Here is a 17816-nt window from a genome sequence, read left to right as displayed (position 1 = left end):
AAAATGAATAAAACTCGGACGAATATATACATTCAACATACAGTACACAGTCTTTCTGTGAGAGGGATCCACGGATAGAAAGACTTGTGACTTTGTATATTGTGACTAAATATTGCCATCTAGTGTATTTGTTGAGCTTTCAGTAAATGATACTGAAGGCCATGCCCAAATGCACGATGGGAAGTGGAACCATGACCGTGCGGAGTGCTACCAATTGAATATCTTCTCTGGGTTGGGAAATAACATAAGGTTTAAGAAAAAGATCAATTGCTACCTTGCTTCCCCACATTGCTTCCCATTATATTTCTAATCGTAGGGAGAGGGATTGTAAGCAGTGTTGTTAATAACGACGTTACAATATAACAGTGTTACTAATGGCGTTATTTTTTTCAGTAGCGAGTAATCTAATTAATTACTTTTCTCATCTTGGCAACGCCGTTACCGTTACTGAGGCGGGAAAGGCGTGCGTTACGATGCGTTACTAAGTTGGTTGAATAAAAAAAGTCAGAGAGACGGACTCACGGAGACGAGAGAGCAGAGCAGGAGTGGGGAAGACGCCATTGCAAATGCGATGCTAGGTGGCACCAATAATACCTGACTGTAGCCTACAAACTACACCCACATGATACGGTAGATATCACATATTATAGAACTAAATGCAAATGACAGACACGGCTGCATTGGCAACATGTTTTAAGGACTACATGCGTTAGTAAACACCCGCCATCTTAAAGCCGTAGACCTCTTAGGAAGGCTCTGTTGTAGAGATCCTTCCTAGCGAACCTACTTTTTTTTTTTTTTTAATCTAAAATGGTACTAAATTGGCAAAATCTTGACTTAAATCTATCTTGAAATGATGAAACAGTTTTAAAACTTACACATGTTGAAAGTAGACAGAAGGGAACTAATGCAATAGCGGGAGCAATTTTAACAACTTTAACGGTTGATTCACAACTTTAAATGACTTCCACACATAGCAAAGGTTACTATCTAGTTATCGCAATACCCTTGTGTCTAGTTAAGTGGAGGGTAAAGAATTGGGCTAGGGCTAATTGTCCCAAAAACCCTTTAAACTTCACATTGTGTGACCTTTTTTTTTTTTTTTTTTTTTTTTTGAGAAAAAAGAAACAAAACATGAAAATTATCACTAGTTACTTTGCCAAGTAACTAATTACTCTTAAATTCAGGTAACTGAGTTACTAACGCAATTACTTTTTGGGAGAAGTAATTTGTAACTGTAATTAATTACTTTTTTAAAGTAAAATTAACAACACTGATTGTAAGGCTTTAGCCAATTAAAAAAAAGGCTCCAAAGGCTGCCAAAATTCACTCTACTCATTTTACGCTGCCTTTTATCTCTCTATATAGGTTAAACGGCACCATTACAGATTGAGCGCGACAATGCGTGAGTGGGTCGTGCAGCGCATGCATTAATTGCGTTAAATATTTTACCGTGATACATTTTTTAAAAAAAATAATTACCGCCGTTATTAGGATAAATTTGATAACCCTACCTTAAGCCTAAACTAAAGACTCTGGAAGAGTGAAACATATTATGTCTGTAACGTTAAATACAATTAGAAAACGATATAATAAAAAAAAATATATATATACGTAAATGTAGTGTTTTCAAGGTGTGCCGTAAAATGCGGACCGGATTTTAGGGAAACCGAGGCAAAAACTGGAATAGATTATGTAAATCGGTGCGCTGGAAGACCCGGACCAGACTTGAAAAAAAGAACTGGATCGGAAGTCTGGATCGGAATTTTTCCGTGTTGGCCGATCCGATAGCGATGCGCATTTTTTTGCCCATATCGGCGTCCGATCCGATCCCAAATATCGGATCGGCACATCTCTAATATCGATAACCTTTTGGGATACAAAGTATCACGATATATCACCGTTTTGATATTTTGTCATACCCCTAGAAAGAACTCAGTATTCAGCTCAGGGAGACAATGGACCTGTACAGACAATCGCGAGCTAAATTTCTAAAGAGGTGCCACTAAAGATGGGTACTTTAGCCAGAGCAAACTAGCTGAACCAGTTTTTCAACAGCAGCTTTTTCACACGTTTGAATACCGAGCTTTTCTATTTTGTCTTATAAAACACCATCAGAGAAAGCAACATTCACCCCTTAACCTCCATCCATCTGCCCACAATAACATCATTATCTGACAGATAGCCCTAAATAAGAGCCGTCGGGGCAAAACAGGTCAGACATTTTGGAAAGCTGTCAGGGAGAAACAAAATGTGACTGATTTCATTTCATTTAGGGCTGGAGCTATCGAATATTATAGTAATTGAGTAATCGACTGAAAATTCTATCGATTAATCGAGTAATCGAATAAAACAATTTTTTTGGATAAAGAACAATTATAAATATACATGAGAAAACAAGACATTTGATCTAATATTGAACCATTTTCAGTCAATCAATGTCTTTATTTTCGATGTACATTGTTGAAAAAAGCCTCTCAGATGTGACAAGAATAAAAAAAAAAAGAACAATTCACTGCTTTCACTCAAAAAACTTTTAGATCTTATAAAAACGATATTAGAGGTGTCAAACGATTAAAATTTTTAATCGAGTTAGTTACAGCTTAAAAATTAATTAATCCTAATTAATCGCAATTAATCGCAATTCAAACCATATATACAATATGCCATATTTTTCTGTAAATTATTGTTGGAATGGAAAGATAAGACACACGATGGATGTATACATTCAACATACGGTACATAAGTGCTGTATTTCTTGATTATAACAATAAATCAACAAGATGGCATTACCATTATTAACATTCTGTTAAAGCGATCCATGGATAGAAAGACTTGTAGTTCTTAAAAGATAAATTTTAGAAGTTTTAGAAATTTTATATTAAAACCCCTCTTCATGTTTTCGTTTTAATAAAATTTGTAAAGTTTTCAATCAAAAAATAAACTAGTCGCTCGCCATTGTTGATGTCAATAATTACTTACACAATGCTCATGGGTGCTGAAGCCTATAAAATCAGTCGTACCCAAGCGCCAGCAGAGGGCGGCAAAACTCCGAAAAACACAACAAGTATAGCTTTCACTGTGCTGTCATTTTAATCTGTTTGAGCAGGGCATTTGTGCGTTAATTGCGTCAAATATTTTAACGGGATTAATTTTTAAAAAATTAATTACCGCTCGTTAACACGATAATTATGACAGCCCTAATACATATATTTCTTACCTAAAAATGCCATTACGCTTGATAACACAAATCACTTTAAATTTAGGTGTTTTTCCCATGTGTTTCAATTGAATTGCCATTCTTGTCAAGCTACTTTAAAGTAGGGCTGCAGCTATCGATTATTTTAGTAGTCGATTAATCGATGAACTAGTTAGTTCGAATAGTCGAGTAATCGGGTAAGGGAGAAATAAAAATTAAAATACCTGCGCTGAGCCTCAAACGGTATAAAAAAAAATTGATAAATGAGGATCTAAGTACACCAAAAGAACAATTATCTAATTTACATAGCAAAAGTCCGCTAGCTTAAATGCTATAAAATGCTAACTTTTTTTTTTTTACAATGCTCTTAACAAATGGTTCAGACATATATTCCCACAAAAAACGGCTACATATATCTATAAACTAAATTATGAATCCATTAAAAAACATTAGCTCAAACAAAAACTTAGGTTATGTTGGTCTTAACAGGGAGCAGTTGTATTCAGCCATGTGAAATGTGGCAGACCAGAGGGCAGTGTATCCAACCTTAGCAATAAAACTAAATGCAAACACTTTCAAAATAAACCATTACAATGCCACTTTAATTAAACGATTACTCGAAGCAATACATTTTAATTCGAATATTTTTATTCTAATCGAATACTCGAGTTAGTCGATTAATCGTTGCAGCACTAATTTCATTATTTGTCGATTTTTTGGCAATTAATGCGTTACACTCTTCTCAGGTTTGCATCGTCCAGAAGAAAGACACGAAGAAAATGTACGCCATGAAGTACATGAATAAGCTGAAATGTGTGGAGCGTAACGAAGTGAGGAATGTCTTGAAAGAGCTGCAGATCATGCAGAACCTGGAGCATCCCTTCCTGGTGAACATCTGGTAAACCCATTCATTTTTCTACTTGTGTTTTGTTTCATAATGGAGTCTCCGGTCAATCTGTTGGGTTTCATGGATGCGTACGTACTGTATATGGGAAGAAAAAAAACCTTTTGAAAAACCTTCATAAGCACTTTTGTCATCGATTTCCACTTTCACTGCCTTCCCTCATAACCACAACAAGCATTTGAAGGTATTGTTGTAGCGACACTGTCCATCAAGGCAATCTCAAAAGAGAAAATGACCCATTAAAAGGCAGTTCACTCCGTCTAGAAGCGAGTGAGTCACGAACACCCACAATCCGCCGCACACATCATCCGTCCCTTTGAAGAAGCTGAAAGGAAAAGTGTAGTTGCTTGCTAATCTCATGCTTCTTCAACTTTCTGCATCCCATTTGCCTCACTCCATTGGGCGAATTAAGAGAGACAGCCTTACTCAGATTGTGAATCATCGCGATTAGACTACTTTAAGCAATGCGATCATCAAAATTTCAACGTGAGGACCGAGCAGTAGGAATCCCGCCAAGTTGAAGTTGCTTCATATGTGTGCCTTGTAACCTTTCTGTCTGAAAACCTTCATTAATTCTTGATGAACACACTTCTCCCACGCTCTTCCATGGCTGAATAAAAATGAATAACCTCCTCAATCCTTTGCAGTCTACAGTCCCTGACAAAAGTCTTGTCGCATATCCATTTTGTAGAAACAATTGCTAATAACCTGACTTTTAACTATTCAATTGGTTTCAGAAATGGCTCATATGAAAGCTAAGACCCTCCCAAATGATGGTGAATGTACAAAAATGTCAGGGAAAACGCGGGCAGACAGGTTGTGTGAACACAAATGCAGGGAAAAGTAAGCAGAGAGGCAGACCGGCAGTGCAAAATGATTTAATTAAGGCTAACAAAAAACAAAGTATCAACCAATATTGTGGGGATCCAAAAAACACAGAAACAAACAAAACTCAGGTCACTAACAAAAGGCTTGATATCAAAAACTTACGTCGAGGAACACAAGGACTTGGACGGAGAAAACTTGAGAACACTGACGAGCACATGGGCATTGACATATACACTTTGACGATGACACAACAAGGAGTGAAAAGAAACTGGGTGCTTATATACACACACATGCAGACAAGGGGTAACGAGACAACGAGGAACAGCTGGGTAATACAGGAGGACTCACTAGGAGCAGGTACAACAGGTGAAATCAATAGGCAATCACAGGGACAAGTCACACTCGGAAAAAAAACAACACAAAACCTAACAAAAAATATATTTGTTTCACTGTCTGACTGTTTCTTTGCCTTGAAGACCTTTGAGGTAGAGATTGAAGTATGCAATGGAGCAGGATCCTGGTGTAGAATTTGTCCCTTTTTATGGTTAGGAATGTAAGAGGCGGCTAAGATTTGTTGATATTTCAGACTATTTATCTCTCAGGGTGCAGACAATTAAAAAAACGTGTGACATTTGCCAAGGCCCATAGCCTGTCAAAAGGATGGACGCTGGAAAAGTGGCAAAAGGTGGATTTTTCAGATGAATCTTCCATTGAATTACACCACAGTCGCCACAAATATTGCAGGAGACCTACTGGAGCCGCATGGATCTGAAATTCACTCAGAAATCAGTGAAGTTTGGTGGTGGCAAAATCATGGTCTGGGGTTACATCCAGTATAAGGGTGTGCGAGAGATCTGCAGGGTGGAAGGCAACATAAATAGTCTGAAATATCAACAAATCTTAACTACCTTTTACATTCGTAACCATAAAAAGGGACACATTCTGCAGCAGGATGGTGCTCCATCGCATACTTCAATCTCTACCTCAAAGTTCCTCAAGGCAAAGAAGATCAAGATCCTCCAGGACTGGCCAGCCCAGTCACCAGACATGAACATCATTGAGCATGTCTGGGGTAGGATGAAAGAGGAAGCATGTTATTACCTTGTTAGCTTAGATATATTGGTTTTGAATTGAAAAATTGCTTTATTATCTAATTCTGAAAGGTTCTGTGAATGCACATATTAAACTTGTGGGGTTCTTAACCTTTAGCAAGGTTAAGAACCACTGCTCTAGCGGAACGATGTCAACTCAACTCTGGAGATACAGCGCAGTCCGCACTTTTTAAAGAACTGTGAAGCTGCACGAATGAAAAGCAAAGCGCATCGTAAATAGGGGTGTGCCATCTTAAGCACCCCACGATTCGGTTCGATTACGACTCAGGGTGCTACGATTCGATTTTTGAACGATGATCTTGGATTTGACGATGATCATGGTTATCGTGATTATCACAATTTTTGATGCATCGTACATTACTGATTAATCAAGTAGCCAAACAAATTTATGTCCATTATTTATTTAAAATATCCCTATGATTCAACAGGAATGATGAAAACATGTCCATACTACAAAAAGCTGCCTTTAAGCTGCTTTTTTATTTATTTATTTTGTACAAGACAGTGCAAAAAACATTAACCATTTTAAAGGGAGTACTTAATTCTCTCAACAATTCACTAAAAATTAACACTGGTGGAATGAATTCCACATTTTCTGGACACAAACAAAGTGTCTTTAGAAATAAGATATACTTTGTTTTCACAGTGTTACCTCCCTTGTGTAACTTATGGAGTGACAGGTGGAAATCACAACTGCTCTTGGTCACTTTTAACTTGTGGCGTTTATTGCCGAGCACATAAAAAAGTCCGGCAGCCTCTAACATCGCCACACAAACACTCATTAAAGCGCGCACTTTCTTCTCTCTCTGCCCGCCCACGCGCACACACGCCTGTCGGCACAACAGATTTCTGTACTATTTCCCATGTTTGTAGTGTTAACGCTGCACTTAATCATGGTTTTACACATTCTGCATATGAAATACATGTTAGCGAATTAGCTAATTATCTTAGCGCTCGGCGCTAACTATAAACATCTAAAAAACAACAACAATAAAGGCTAAACAGTACAAGAGGGTTCGTGTACTCACTTCTTATAGACGCACACAGGTCTTAGCAACACACTCAGGACATTTTTCAATTGAAATGCCTTAAAACTACTGCTAGACATCTGAAAGACAAGGAGCAATGAACTACTGTATCTCTCTTCCCCTCTCGCTAAAAAAAAAAACAAACTTGCACACAAGAGCGCAACCGCCGGGTCGCTTCTGTACCTGCCTGTCTCATACACAAATTTATTTTGCAGTCTTTTAAAAAGGAGTAAATCTCTTTCACAGTAACCGGGAGCATCCATCATAACGTTGTGCGTGCGTCCATTAACAGTGTCCGGGCGGTAGACGTGTTTTGAATTTCGTTCCGCTACGAGCGGGTGTCATAAAGTTATGAGGGAAAATCATCGGTTTTGAACCTTTATGAATCGTTATCAAATCGTCATGTGTCGAATCACGATGCATGTAATAATCGATTTTTTTGGAACTCCTCTAATCGTAACCATTGATAAGAAGCTAATTCTGAACAAAAGTTGAGTGTGTTGTAACACATCACTGGTGGAGATTGAAGGGGGCTGTGGAAAAATGTCATTTCATGTAACAGATTTTTATGTGCTTCAGCGAGCCACACTTAGGCTTTTCTTTTATTCTGTCCTCCGCGGTGGACTTTTTGTTCTTATCTGTGTTCTTTTTGAGCTGCATTTTGTTTAACTATGGTCCTGTCGTGACTGTGGAGTGGTACGTGCCAGATGGACGACCTTGATGCAAATGGGTGTTGCATCACATTCGTCCAATTGTTTTAAACCAACTTGTCACTTCAAACTAAAGATTGGATCCATCAAACAATGCACTTTTGGTTTAACCCTCACGCTGAGCTCTTTTGGGTAACCTCAACAACTCGAGTAATTTTAACTCCTAGTTTTAATGTACTTTTGGTTCACACCTCACGCTAAGCTCTTTTGGTGTCACCTCAACAACTTGAGTATTATCAATCACATCTGTCTAGACAAAAGATACTTCTCTCTGGAGTGGAGTAGGCCTCGGTCGTTCAGACGACGTTTGCGCTCCCTCAGAGGGTGACCCAGAGAGGTTGTCTGCAGAGAAAGGTGGACTTCCCACAGGACGCATTTCACAGAACGTGTCCTGGCTGTGCACAGTCTTCACTGGCGGTCACCCTCATTGGACAGGCGTTGTCATCCGGCTCGAAGGACCAAGAAATATGTCAGGGGAGAAAATCCGTTCTCCCTCTGTTTTTAGAACGGAAAGGCTCTCATTCCAGAAGTCTTTTAAACGTTTACTTATGATCACAAGGAGAACATCACACACGGAGTACAATAATGCTCTGACGTGGCAGAGCTCAGAGCACTTTTATTATACTGAAGGCAGGGTTAACTGGTAAAACAATAGTCCCATGATTATAAGACAAAATACGTCAAAATATGTCATATCAGGAAGCGTGGGTGGCCAGGCAACGCTTTTACCAATTAAATGTTACATTTTACCTTTTGAAGAACAGCTTTACCCTTTAACCCTTTAACACCTAAGCCTATTTTGGCCGACTTTGCATGCATTTGATGTTGCCTTTATATTTCAAAGAAAAAATTGTTTACAATGGCCAAGTTGGGTCCCTTTTTTCAGGCCATCTTGAACTTCATGTCCAAACCGTTGTTTTCTTCACTGACCAATTATAATCCACATTTTGGACCCAAAAAGACAAAAAAATCCCAAAATCTTTTTTCAAAATTTGTAATGTTGATGTCCCATTGACGACCAAACATGCTCAACCAACCGTTTTGAAGCTTGATGATATATTCAACTTCTTAGGATAAACATTCAATAGAAAAATATAAGATTGAATAGTTTTATGTTTGACAATTCAACACAAACAGCAGGTATGATCATAGGCGTTTTTGGCCTTTACACATACTATGGTCAAAACAGGTTATATACAGTGCAAAACAGTGAGAAAAAAAATATATATATATATCATCTAACACAAAAAGGGTTTGGAGGATATCTCTTTGTGAAGTTAGGTGTTGTACCCATTACTTTATCAAAAGTACATATGTACATGCAATCAAGCTTCTCAAACACACATCTACGTAAAATTGAAAAGATTATAGTGAAGAAAAAATATAACGTTGAAAGAAAGTATTTTAAAAAATATTGACAAGTAGTTCAGTTCAATTCAATTTTTTCAGGCATGCGACCCAATAGTTTTTTTTTTTCCCGCAGTCAATAAAGCTTCTTCTTGAGCAGTTCACGGAGCTGTGTCACACACAACGTCTCACAGCCTACTCTTTCGCCATTTGCGCGCTGCTGTCACTCCTACTCGCCGAGACGCGACTCATCCAAAGAAAACAACGACAAATACGGCTCATCTTCTTCCTTGAGTTCATGAAATAATGCATTAGCTTGCGCTAAATGTAGTTTTAGATTCATTCTGCACGTTTCAAAGTCGCTCGCTCAAACCAATCAGCTGTTGCTTGCTTCGCATGCCTCCCTTTCATTAGTCTGCGCCTCGCTCGGAAATTTATTAAAAAATGATCACATTCGGTTAGTCCTTCTTGACATCACAACGGCTCTTGGGATATGTAGTCTTTTGTGCTGCTTTCGGCTTCGAAAAAGGACAAGAAATGATGGAAATATGGAGATAGATACATGGTCCATGGAGCGTTTTAATGCATATTTATGAGTGCAATAAAACTATAAAACTCAAATGACATTATCTCCCGTTTTTCTTTGTTGATTGACTTCAAATAAAAACTGGTGTGGACATCAACTTCCGCACTTTCAAATGAGACCAACCAGCGGCACGTGGGTGACGTAATTACAGCGTGATGAAGCTTCAAAGACGATATGCGTAAACGCGTCGCTGCCGACACGTTCGGTGTTAAAGGGTTAAAGCGCCCGCCTGCCCTCCCTTGCCTCAAGATGTGGACAGCTGTGCTCTGAATTATAAATTTTAGACTTGTACAATAATAAAGCGTAAGCTATATGTCAACATTTGAGACGCATATGTTGGGAAGCAATTCCTTGACAGCCAGGCAATGATGTGTACACACAACAGTATAAATTTCATCAATTTATTTTTGAAATTTGGGGGGAAGTTGAGCTTTCCTTGCAGTCTAAGAGCAATCACTTCTGGAACAAACATACTTCTTAGATTTATCAATATCTGTCAAAAACAATTGTCTGACGTAGAGACTACTTTAAAGGGAAACGCAACTAAACATCTCACAGCCAGGACAGAGGGATAGCAACAGACAAGATAGGATTGGAAAAGACAGTCGAGCATTGAGGAGACTGCAGACGCGGGCGATGTACTGATTTTTCAGACAAACAATGACAGCGCATGCTTTCTGGCATGCTGCGTCGGACATGGGGGGGGAGTCTGGAAGTGAATGTTTTTGGCAGTGGAAACTCCACCTCTGGGAGGGGTGGTTTCCTCTGGAGATGTGCTTGGGTCAGCAGCTTGCCTGCTCGCCCACTCACTCGACTGTGTTGAGCTGGCACATGTTTGCCCTGTCAAGGTTAAAAACTGCGAGATTATTTGCAGCCAAATAAACGGATCAACGCAGCTATTTCCAGGATTTTTTAGGGAGTCTTTGAAAGCAAAAATGTGGGAGTAAAATCAAACATGTCTTATTTTTGTATAGGACAATTATTAACTCATTCACTCTCAGCCATTTTCACTGGAGCAAGGCCCCTTCGCTCCTGGCCGTTTTACTGGATTTTGACTGATTTTGCAAGGCCCACAGAAAATTCCGTTCTGTTACTATATAAACATGGAACCCACCAAAAGAAAGATTAGACTATTCTTTCAGCAGAAAAAAAAGTTCATCTTTTTCCATTCTTTAGAAATCAGCATTAGAAAATAGCTTAGTTTGAGCAATTTTCCAATTTCTGAAATTGAGAATTTGAGAAATTGAGCTTTTTGTAAAAGCATACATTTCAAACATAACTTTGACTTTAACACAACTCTTTTTCGCTTTTGTGACATCCCAAACATCTGAATCATGTTTTCGTTCTACAAAATAACATAAACAACATAACAAATAGAGCTTTTGATCGCAAAGTATCAATTTATTTACACATAACTAAACAATTGAACTGTTGAACTATTTGCGCACATAAGAACGGGGAAGGCTCTCGGCTGCTCCCGGTTGAATGAGGTGGCTCCCAGTAATCTGGTGAGTCCGGATCAAGATCGGTCTCACTTTTTTCATCATTGTCATCATCATCTTCATCGTTGGTTTCAACCTCGGGCTCAGGAGTAACGCAATGTGAGTTCCGCAGAACGCGTGTGGAACCTGACGCTGTTGTGGCCGTCACCGTCTGACACATCAAGATAGATTTTTTTGAATCCTTCTTTGACGATGGTTTCGTTTTCTTTTCAAAGCACTCCTCCAGTGTCGTTTGCCTTTTTTTCCTCGATCGTTCTCCACATTTTTCTCAAATTCTCACGCGTCTTCACCAGATCCTTCCGACTTCCGTTTCCTGACTATTTTTCTTCACTTCCTTTCTTGGCCCGAGATGAGTTCTTACAAAATGCGCTACTGCCCTCCACTGGCCAGTTTTATTGCTTTAAAATGAGTTTTGATCATTGTGCATTGCAGTTTAGGTGCGGCAGAACCTAGAGGTGTTTCTTGTAAAAAGACGTATAAATACGTTTTTTGGACACTGAAATAATTAAAAATAGAACATATTTATACATTTCTGGGAGGAAATGAGTTAAAAAGAAAAACAAGCTACCGTAATTTTCGCACTACAAGGCGCACCCACCAAATTTGACATGAAAACGACATTTGTTCTTAGATAAGCCGCACTGGTAAGTGGGTAATTAAAGTAAGGACATTACTTTATTATGGGATATTTACACTAAAATATATTAACCAGTAACACTTTATTTGACAGCGGCATCATACGAATGTCATAAGACCAAATTAACCACCATGATAATATCATTACTTCATTTGGCCATCACTGCTCCCTTGGGGGAGACAGTCAACCTCTGCTGTCACCTGCTGTCAACACTGTAGTTGTCCAACATGCCTCCTAGCATGCATTGCAGCGCTACGGATGTAAATAACAATCAAAATTCAATTTATTTCTTCAGTTACTGTTCCAGTTGTTTCATTAATTGCTAGTTATGGTATTTGGTAGAGATGTCCGATCACGTCATTTTCAAAGTATCGGAATCGGCAAAAAAATATCGGACATGTCTTTTTTAAATATATATATTTCAATTAAATCGTTTTCTAATTGTATTTAACGTTACAGACATAAGGTGTTACACTCTAACAGAGTCTTTAGTTTAAGCTTAAGGTAGGGTTATCAAATTTATCGCGTTAACGGCGAGAATAAATGTTTTTTATATTTATCACATTACAATATTTAATGCAATTAACGCATGCGCTGCACGACCCACTCACGCATTGTCGCGTTCAATCTATAATGACGCCGTTTTACCCATACATTATATAGAGCTAAAAGGCAGCGTAAAATGAGTAGAGTAAATTTTGGCAGCCTTTGAAGCCTTTTTTTAAATGGCTAAAGCCTTACAATCCCTCTCCCAACGATTAGAATAATCGTGGGAAGCAATGTGGGGAAGAAAGGTAGTAGTTGATCTTTTACTTAACACTCTATGTTATTTCCCAACGCAGAGAAGATATATCAATTGGTACCACGACGCACAGTCATGGTTGCACTTCCCATCATGCATTTGGGCAGAAGTTAAATGGCTACAGTATCATTTACTGAAAGCTCAACAAATACACTAATGGCAATATTTAGTCACAATATACAAAGTCACATTTATCCTTTAAGAATTGCAAGTCTTTCTATCCGTGGATCCCTCTCACAGAAAGAATGTTAATAATGTAAATGCCATCTTGAGGATTTATTGTCATAATAAACAAATACAGTACTTATGTACTGTATGTTGAATGTATATATTCGTTCGAGTTTTATTCATTTTTTTCTTGATGCATTGCCAAAATGTATATAATCGGGAAAAATTATCGGGAATGATTGGAATTGAATCGGGAGCAAAGAAAAAAAAAAGCAATCGGATCGGGAAATATCTGGATCGGCAGATACTCAAACTAAAATGATCGGGATCAGATCGGGAGCAAAAAACATGATCGGAACAACCCTAGTATTTGGTATTAGTTTGAACGGGTTGGACATCTATTGCGGTCCAGGGGCAACCAACGAGTTTAATTTGGGGCCATTTCAGGTCATTTGCTGTTGATTTTCAGAGACTCCCTGTTGATTTTTTGGGGCATTTCTGGGTCACTTGCTGTTGATTTTGGGTTACTCAACATAAAGTGACACAGGAATGAATAGGCACGGACTCAAATTCAACTGAAAGTGAATTGTAAATGCCCTAAAATGAACGCAAAGTGACTGTTAACTGGCTGCGAACGCTCTGGTTTCGAATTAACGAACGTTCATTCGCCCCTCCCAGTCTAAATGGATTGGCTGTCATCTGTCTAATACCATCAATCGCAGCCATTCGGTTAACAGAGACATTTTCTAGTGAAAGATTTTGGTAGCAACTTGTTTATAAACAGTGACACCTTTTTAAAATGATATATCGATTCTTGGTAGGAGCATATCGATAACCTTTCGGGATACAAACTATCGCGATACATCACCATTTTGATATGTCTCAGCCAGAGGTTGCGCTAGACATTTTCGTTGTCTGTCATTTTGACTGACAGGGTCATAAAAATCCGGTCATAATCTATTTTTACCCGTCACTTAAATTTTTAAAATGATAATAATGACATATTCAATTGTATTTAGTTTTCATTCATTTTTAATTAATATTGTAATGCTTGCTTGGCGGCGAAAAATTAGACACGGAAGTCGTGGTATTTTTCTCCCTCTTTTTAATCTGCTTACCGCCAGCAACACCAACAAAACAACAACTCCGCCCCCAAAGAAAAAGAGGCAACTATATACACAGGCGGCAATCTAGTCCACCAATTGGATGACGCGCGGGCACACCGGGTGCACCAATAAGAACCTCGCGTTGATGTGTCAATCACGGTGCCGCCGTCAGACCCCGGTGACGCTACAATATTCTGTCCGAACAAGCTTAACAGAATCCACACCGTGCCATCAAGCATATGAATATGTAACTTTTTCTCCGCAGTGACAAAAACAGCTGACTGTGGCCCCAGTAGGTAGGCTACATATGGAACAATGAAATTAACAGTTCATCTGCTGTGGCCTGAACGCAGTCTTCCTCCTGGTGCGCATGGACTTGAATTACGTGCCCGCTTGTGCATAATCAAATGTCTCAAGTGGGATTCCTTCAGAGGCTATTGTCATGAGGTTTTGGACTTTTGCCTCGGACAGACGACTTAGTTCGGACACTCAGTTGCCTTGACATTTTTCCGAGTAAGGCCAACGACGTCATGCATTAAGAGAGACAATAGCTAATTAATATGCTCACTCGCCACCCTGTGGTCTGGGGTGTGAATTGCAACCTGTCAAAATGACAGATGGACTTCAGTTTTATCCGTCACCGTTTTAAAAAAAAACGGTCAACGACGGAAAATATTTGGTTAACGCGACCCCTGGTCTCAGCCATTCCAGATCCCTCTATATAACCAACAAATGGACGTGTGACTCAGCCAACTTGCAACAGCTTTTTCAGATCATTCAGTTTGTTTTATTGCCATCATAGACTGTGCAACCAATGTCAACCGGAATCGTTTGCAATTGCTAATTTAATATCCCCCTCACCCCAAAAAAATCAATAATTAATCACGCTGTCATTGATTAAAATTGAAAAATATGGTGACAGCTCGCTGGTGTTGGCAGCTAGCAGCTAAACTGCTTGGCTCCTGAACTCCTGCCTCCAGCCAGCCGGCAGTATCTTCCTAATTCTAACCTCTTAGACCTTTACCTGTTAATTAATGCATTTGCGGTGATATGAAAGTTTACTGCACTTTATTTATGAGGTCTCAAAACTTACCAAAACTGTGTTTCTTTCATGTATCAAAATAGTTTGATCTCAAGCATTTGTACTCTTTAGGGGATGCCTGAGGTTGAAAAGGCAACTTTTTTTGCTAGTCCAGATTATCGAGCATAACTTGTTCCCATTTGGATGAGAAACTTGTACAGTGGGGCAAATAACTATTTCGTCAACCACTAATTGTGCAAGTTCTCCCACTTTAAAATATTAGAGAGGCTTGTAATTGTCAACCATGAGAGACAGAATGTGGAGAAAAAAAAACAACAGAAAATCACATTGTTTGATTTTTAAAGAATTTATTTGCAAATCATGGTGGGAAATAAGTATTTGGTCAATACCAAAACTTCATCTCAATACTTTGTTATGTACCCTTTGTTGGCAATAACAGAGGCCAAACGTTTTCTGTAACTCTTTGGCCCATTCCTCCATGCAGATCTCCTCTAGAGCAGGGGTCCCCAACCTTTTTTGCACCACGGACCGGTGTTATTTGGGTCTTTTTTTTTCACGGACCGGTGTTCTGACAAATTTTGCAACTCATCAAAAATTGCAACAATGCGGTCCTGCGCATGCGCGTATCGATAAACATAGCCGGAAAATGCGCAAATGCAGCGATTCCAAAGTAAACACTATAAACTTTCTTGAAAGAAAGGAATATTAACTTACGTTTGATCATGGAAGGACTTGTAGAAAAGCTCCTCAGATTCATCCTGCCATGTAAGCTTCACACAACAGCTGCACACCGCGCTCACCATGAACGACTTCGCCTTGTCGTTAAACATTATATAAAGAAGTCCGCTTCACAAAGATACGATGTTGGAAATTGTAGCAAGGTTTTCAACGCTCTTGTCGCGATGTCATGATATTCCAGAATGACTTTAAGGTAGAGTTGTTGTCTCAAATGTACGTTTAATAAGGTCGCCGTCATTTGCGATCTCTCTGTTTATTCCCAAACGGGTCACGAATCCACTCCTTCGCAGTTCATGGGTCTTCGAGGTTGTAGGCTCGTCAGGTGCCCTTTTCGCCGTAAAAATATTTCCAAAGACGTCTGTTTTCCTGTTATCTTCGCTCGTATGGGGGCTAATTATTTCCGGGAACAAATGTGCTGCGCCGCGGCCTAGTAATACGCTATTATCGAGGACAAGCCCACATAGATATATTATATACACAAACAAGATGTACTGCTAGCAGTCCAATCAATGGACTTATATGACAACAATGTAATCTATCCCGTAGTATTATATCTAGAGTAGACAGAGATATTGGTGTGTTAAGCAGGGGTACAGGGTTAATTCGGTCAGAATGCGGTCGTTATTAAATTATTATTTCTTTGCGGCCCGGCAGATGGGGACCCCTGCTCTAGAGCAGTGATGTTTTGGGGCTTTCGTTGGGCAACACGGACTTTCAACTCCCTCCACAGAATTTCTATGGGGTTGAGATCTGGAGACTGGCCAGGCCCTTCCAGGACCTTGAAACGCTTCTTACGAAGCCACTCCTTTGTTGCCCTGGCTGTGTGTTTGGGATCAGTGTCATGCTGAAAGACCCAACCACGTCTCATCTTCAATGCCCTTGCTGATGGAAGGAGATTTTCACTCAAAATCTCTCGATACATGGCCCCATTCATTCTTTCCTTTACACAGATCAGTCGTCCTGGTCCCTTTGCAGAAAAAATGCCCCATAACATGATGCTTCCACCCCCATACTTCACAGTGGGTATGGTGTTCTTCGGATGCAATTCAGTATTCTTTCTCCTCCAAACACGAGAACCTGTGTTCCTACTAAAAAGTTCTATTTTGGTTTCATCTGACCATAACACATTCTCCCAGTCCTCTTCTGGAACATCCAAATGCTCTCTAGCGAACCGCAGACGGGCCTGGATTTGTACTGGCTTCAGCAGGGGGACACGTCTGGCAGTGCAGGATTTGAGTCTCTGGCGGAGCATTGTGTTACTGATAGTAGCCTTTGTTACTGGGGTCCCAGCTCTCTGTAGGTCATTCACTAGGTCCCCCCGTGTGGTTCTGGGATTTTTGCTCACCGTTCTTGTTATCATTTTGACGCCACGGGGTGAGATCTTGCATGGAGCCCCAGATCGAGGGAGATAAGCAGTGGTCATGTATGTCTTCCATTTTGTAATAAATGCTCCCACAGTTGATTTCTTTACACCAAGCATTTTACCTATTGCAGATTCAGTCTTCCCAACCTGGTGCAGGTCTACAATTTTGTCTCTGGTGTCCTTCGACAGCTCTTTGGTCTGTCACTGTGTGACTGAATGAGCTTGTGGACAGGTGTCTTTTAAACCCAGAATGAGTTAAAACAGGTGCCATTAATACAGGTAACGAGTGGAGCCTTGTTAGACCTCGTTAGAAGAAGTTAGACCTCTTTGACAGCAAGAAATCTTGCTTGTTTGTAAGTGACCAAATACTTATTTTCCACTCTAATTTGGAAATAAATTCTTTAAAAATCAAACAATGTGAGTTTCTGTTTTTTTCCCCCACATTCTGTCTCTCATGGTTGATGTTTACCCATGTTTACAGATACAGGCCTCTGTAATCTTTTCAAGTAGGAGAACTTGCACAATTGGTGGTTGACTAAATACTTATTTGCCCCACTCTATTGCTCAAGTTTACAACAGTTGGCTAACTTTCATAGCAAATGTCCACTAGCTTAAATACTATATAATATTTACCAGATAGTTTCTGGTGCGCACCAGATTGCTTAAATTTATTTTATTTCTGTCTATGTCCCTTTACAGGCTCCGTATGACCGCATATATCGGTATCGGATTTTTGGAACTGGA

General features: G+C 39.4%; 1 protein-coding gene across 4 annotated transcripts in view; it reads left to right on the top strand.

Annotated features, from left to right (window-relative positions):
- stk32a (serine/threonine kinase 32A) overlaps positions 1-17816 on the top strand; it is a 136966-nt gene that overhangs the window by 48971 nt on the left and 70179 nt on the right. For all 4 annotated transcript variants that reach the window (XM_057820517.1, XM_057820514.1, XM_057820515.1 and 1 more), the window contains one exon: positions 3946-4097. In XM_057820517.1, coding sequence (XP_057676500.1) covers positions 3946-4097 — 152 coding nt within the window. The remainder of the gene's footprint in view (positions 1-3945; positions 4098-17816) is intronic.

Source organism: Corythoichthys intestinalis, chromosome 18, assembly GCF_030265065.1.
Source record: "Corythoichthys intestinalis isolate RoL2023-P3 chromosome 18, ASM3026506v1, whole genome shotgun sequence".
NCBI classification, from domain to species: Eukaryota; Metazoa; Chordata; class Actinopteri; order Syngnathiformes; family Syngnathidae; genus Corythoichthys; species Corythoichthys intestinalis.
Note: the sequence above shows the minus strand (reverse complement) of the source record. Positions and strands in the feature narration are given on the sequence as shown.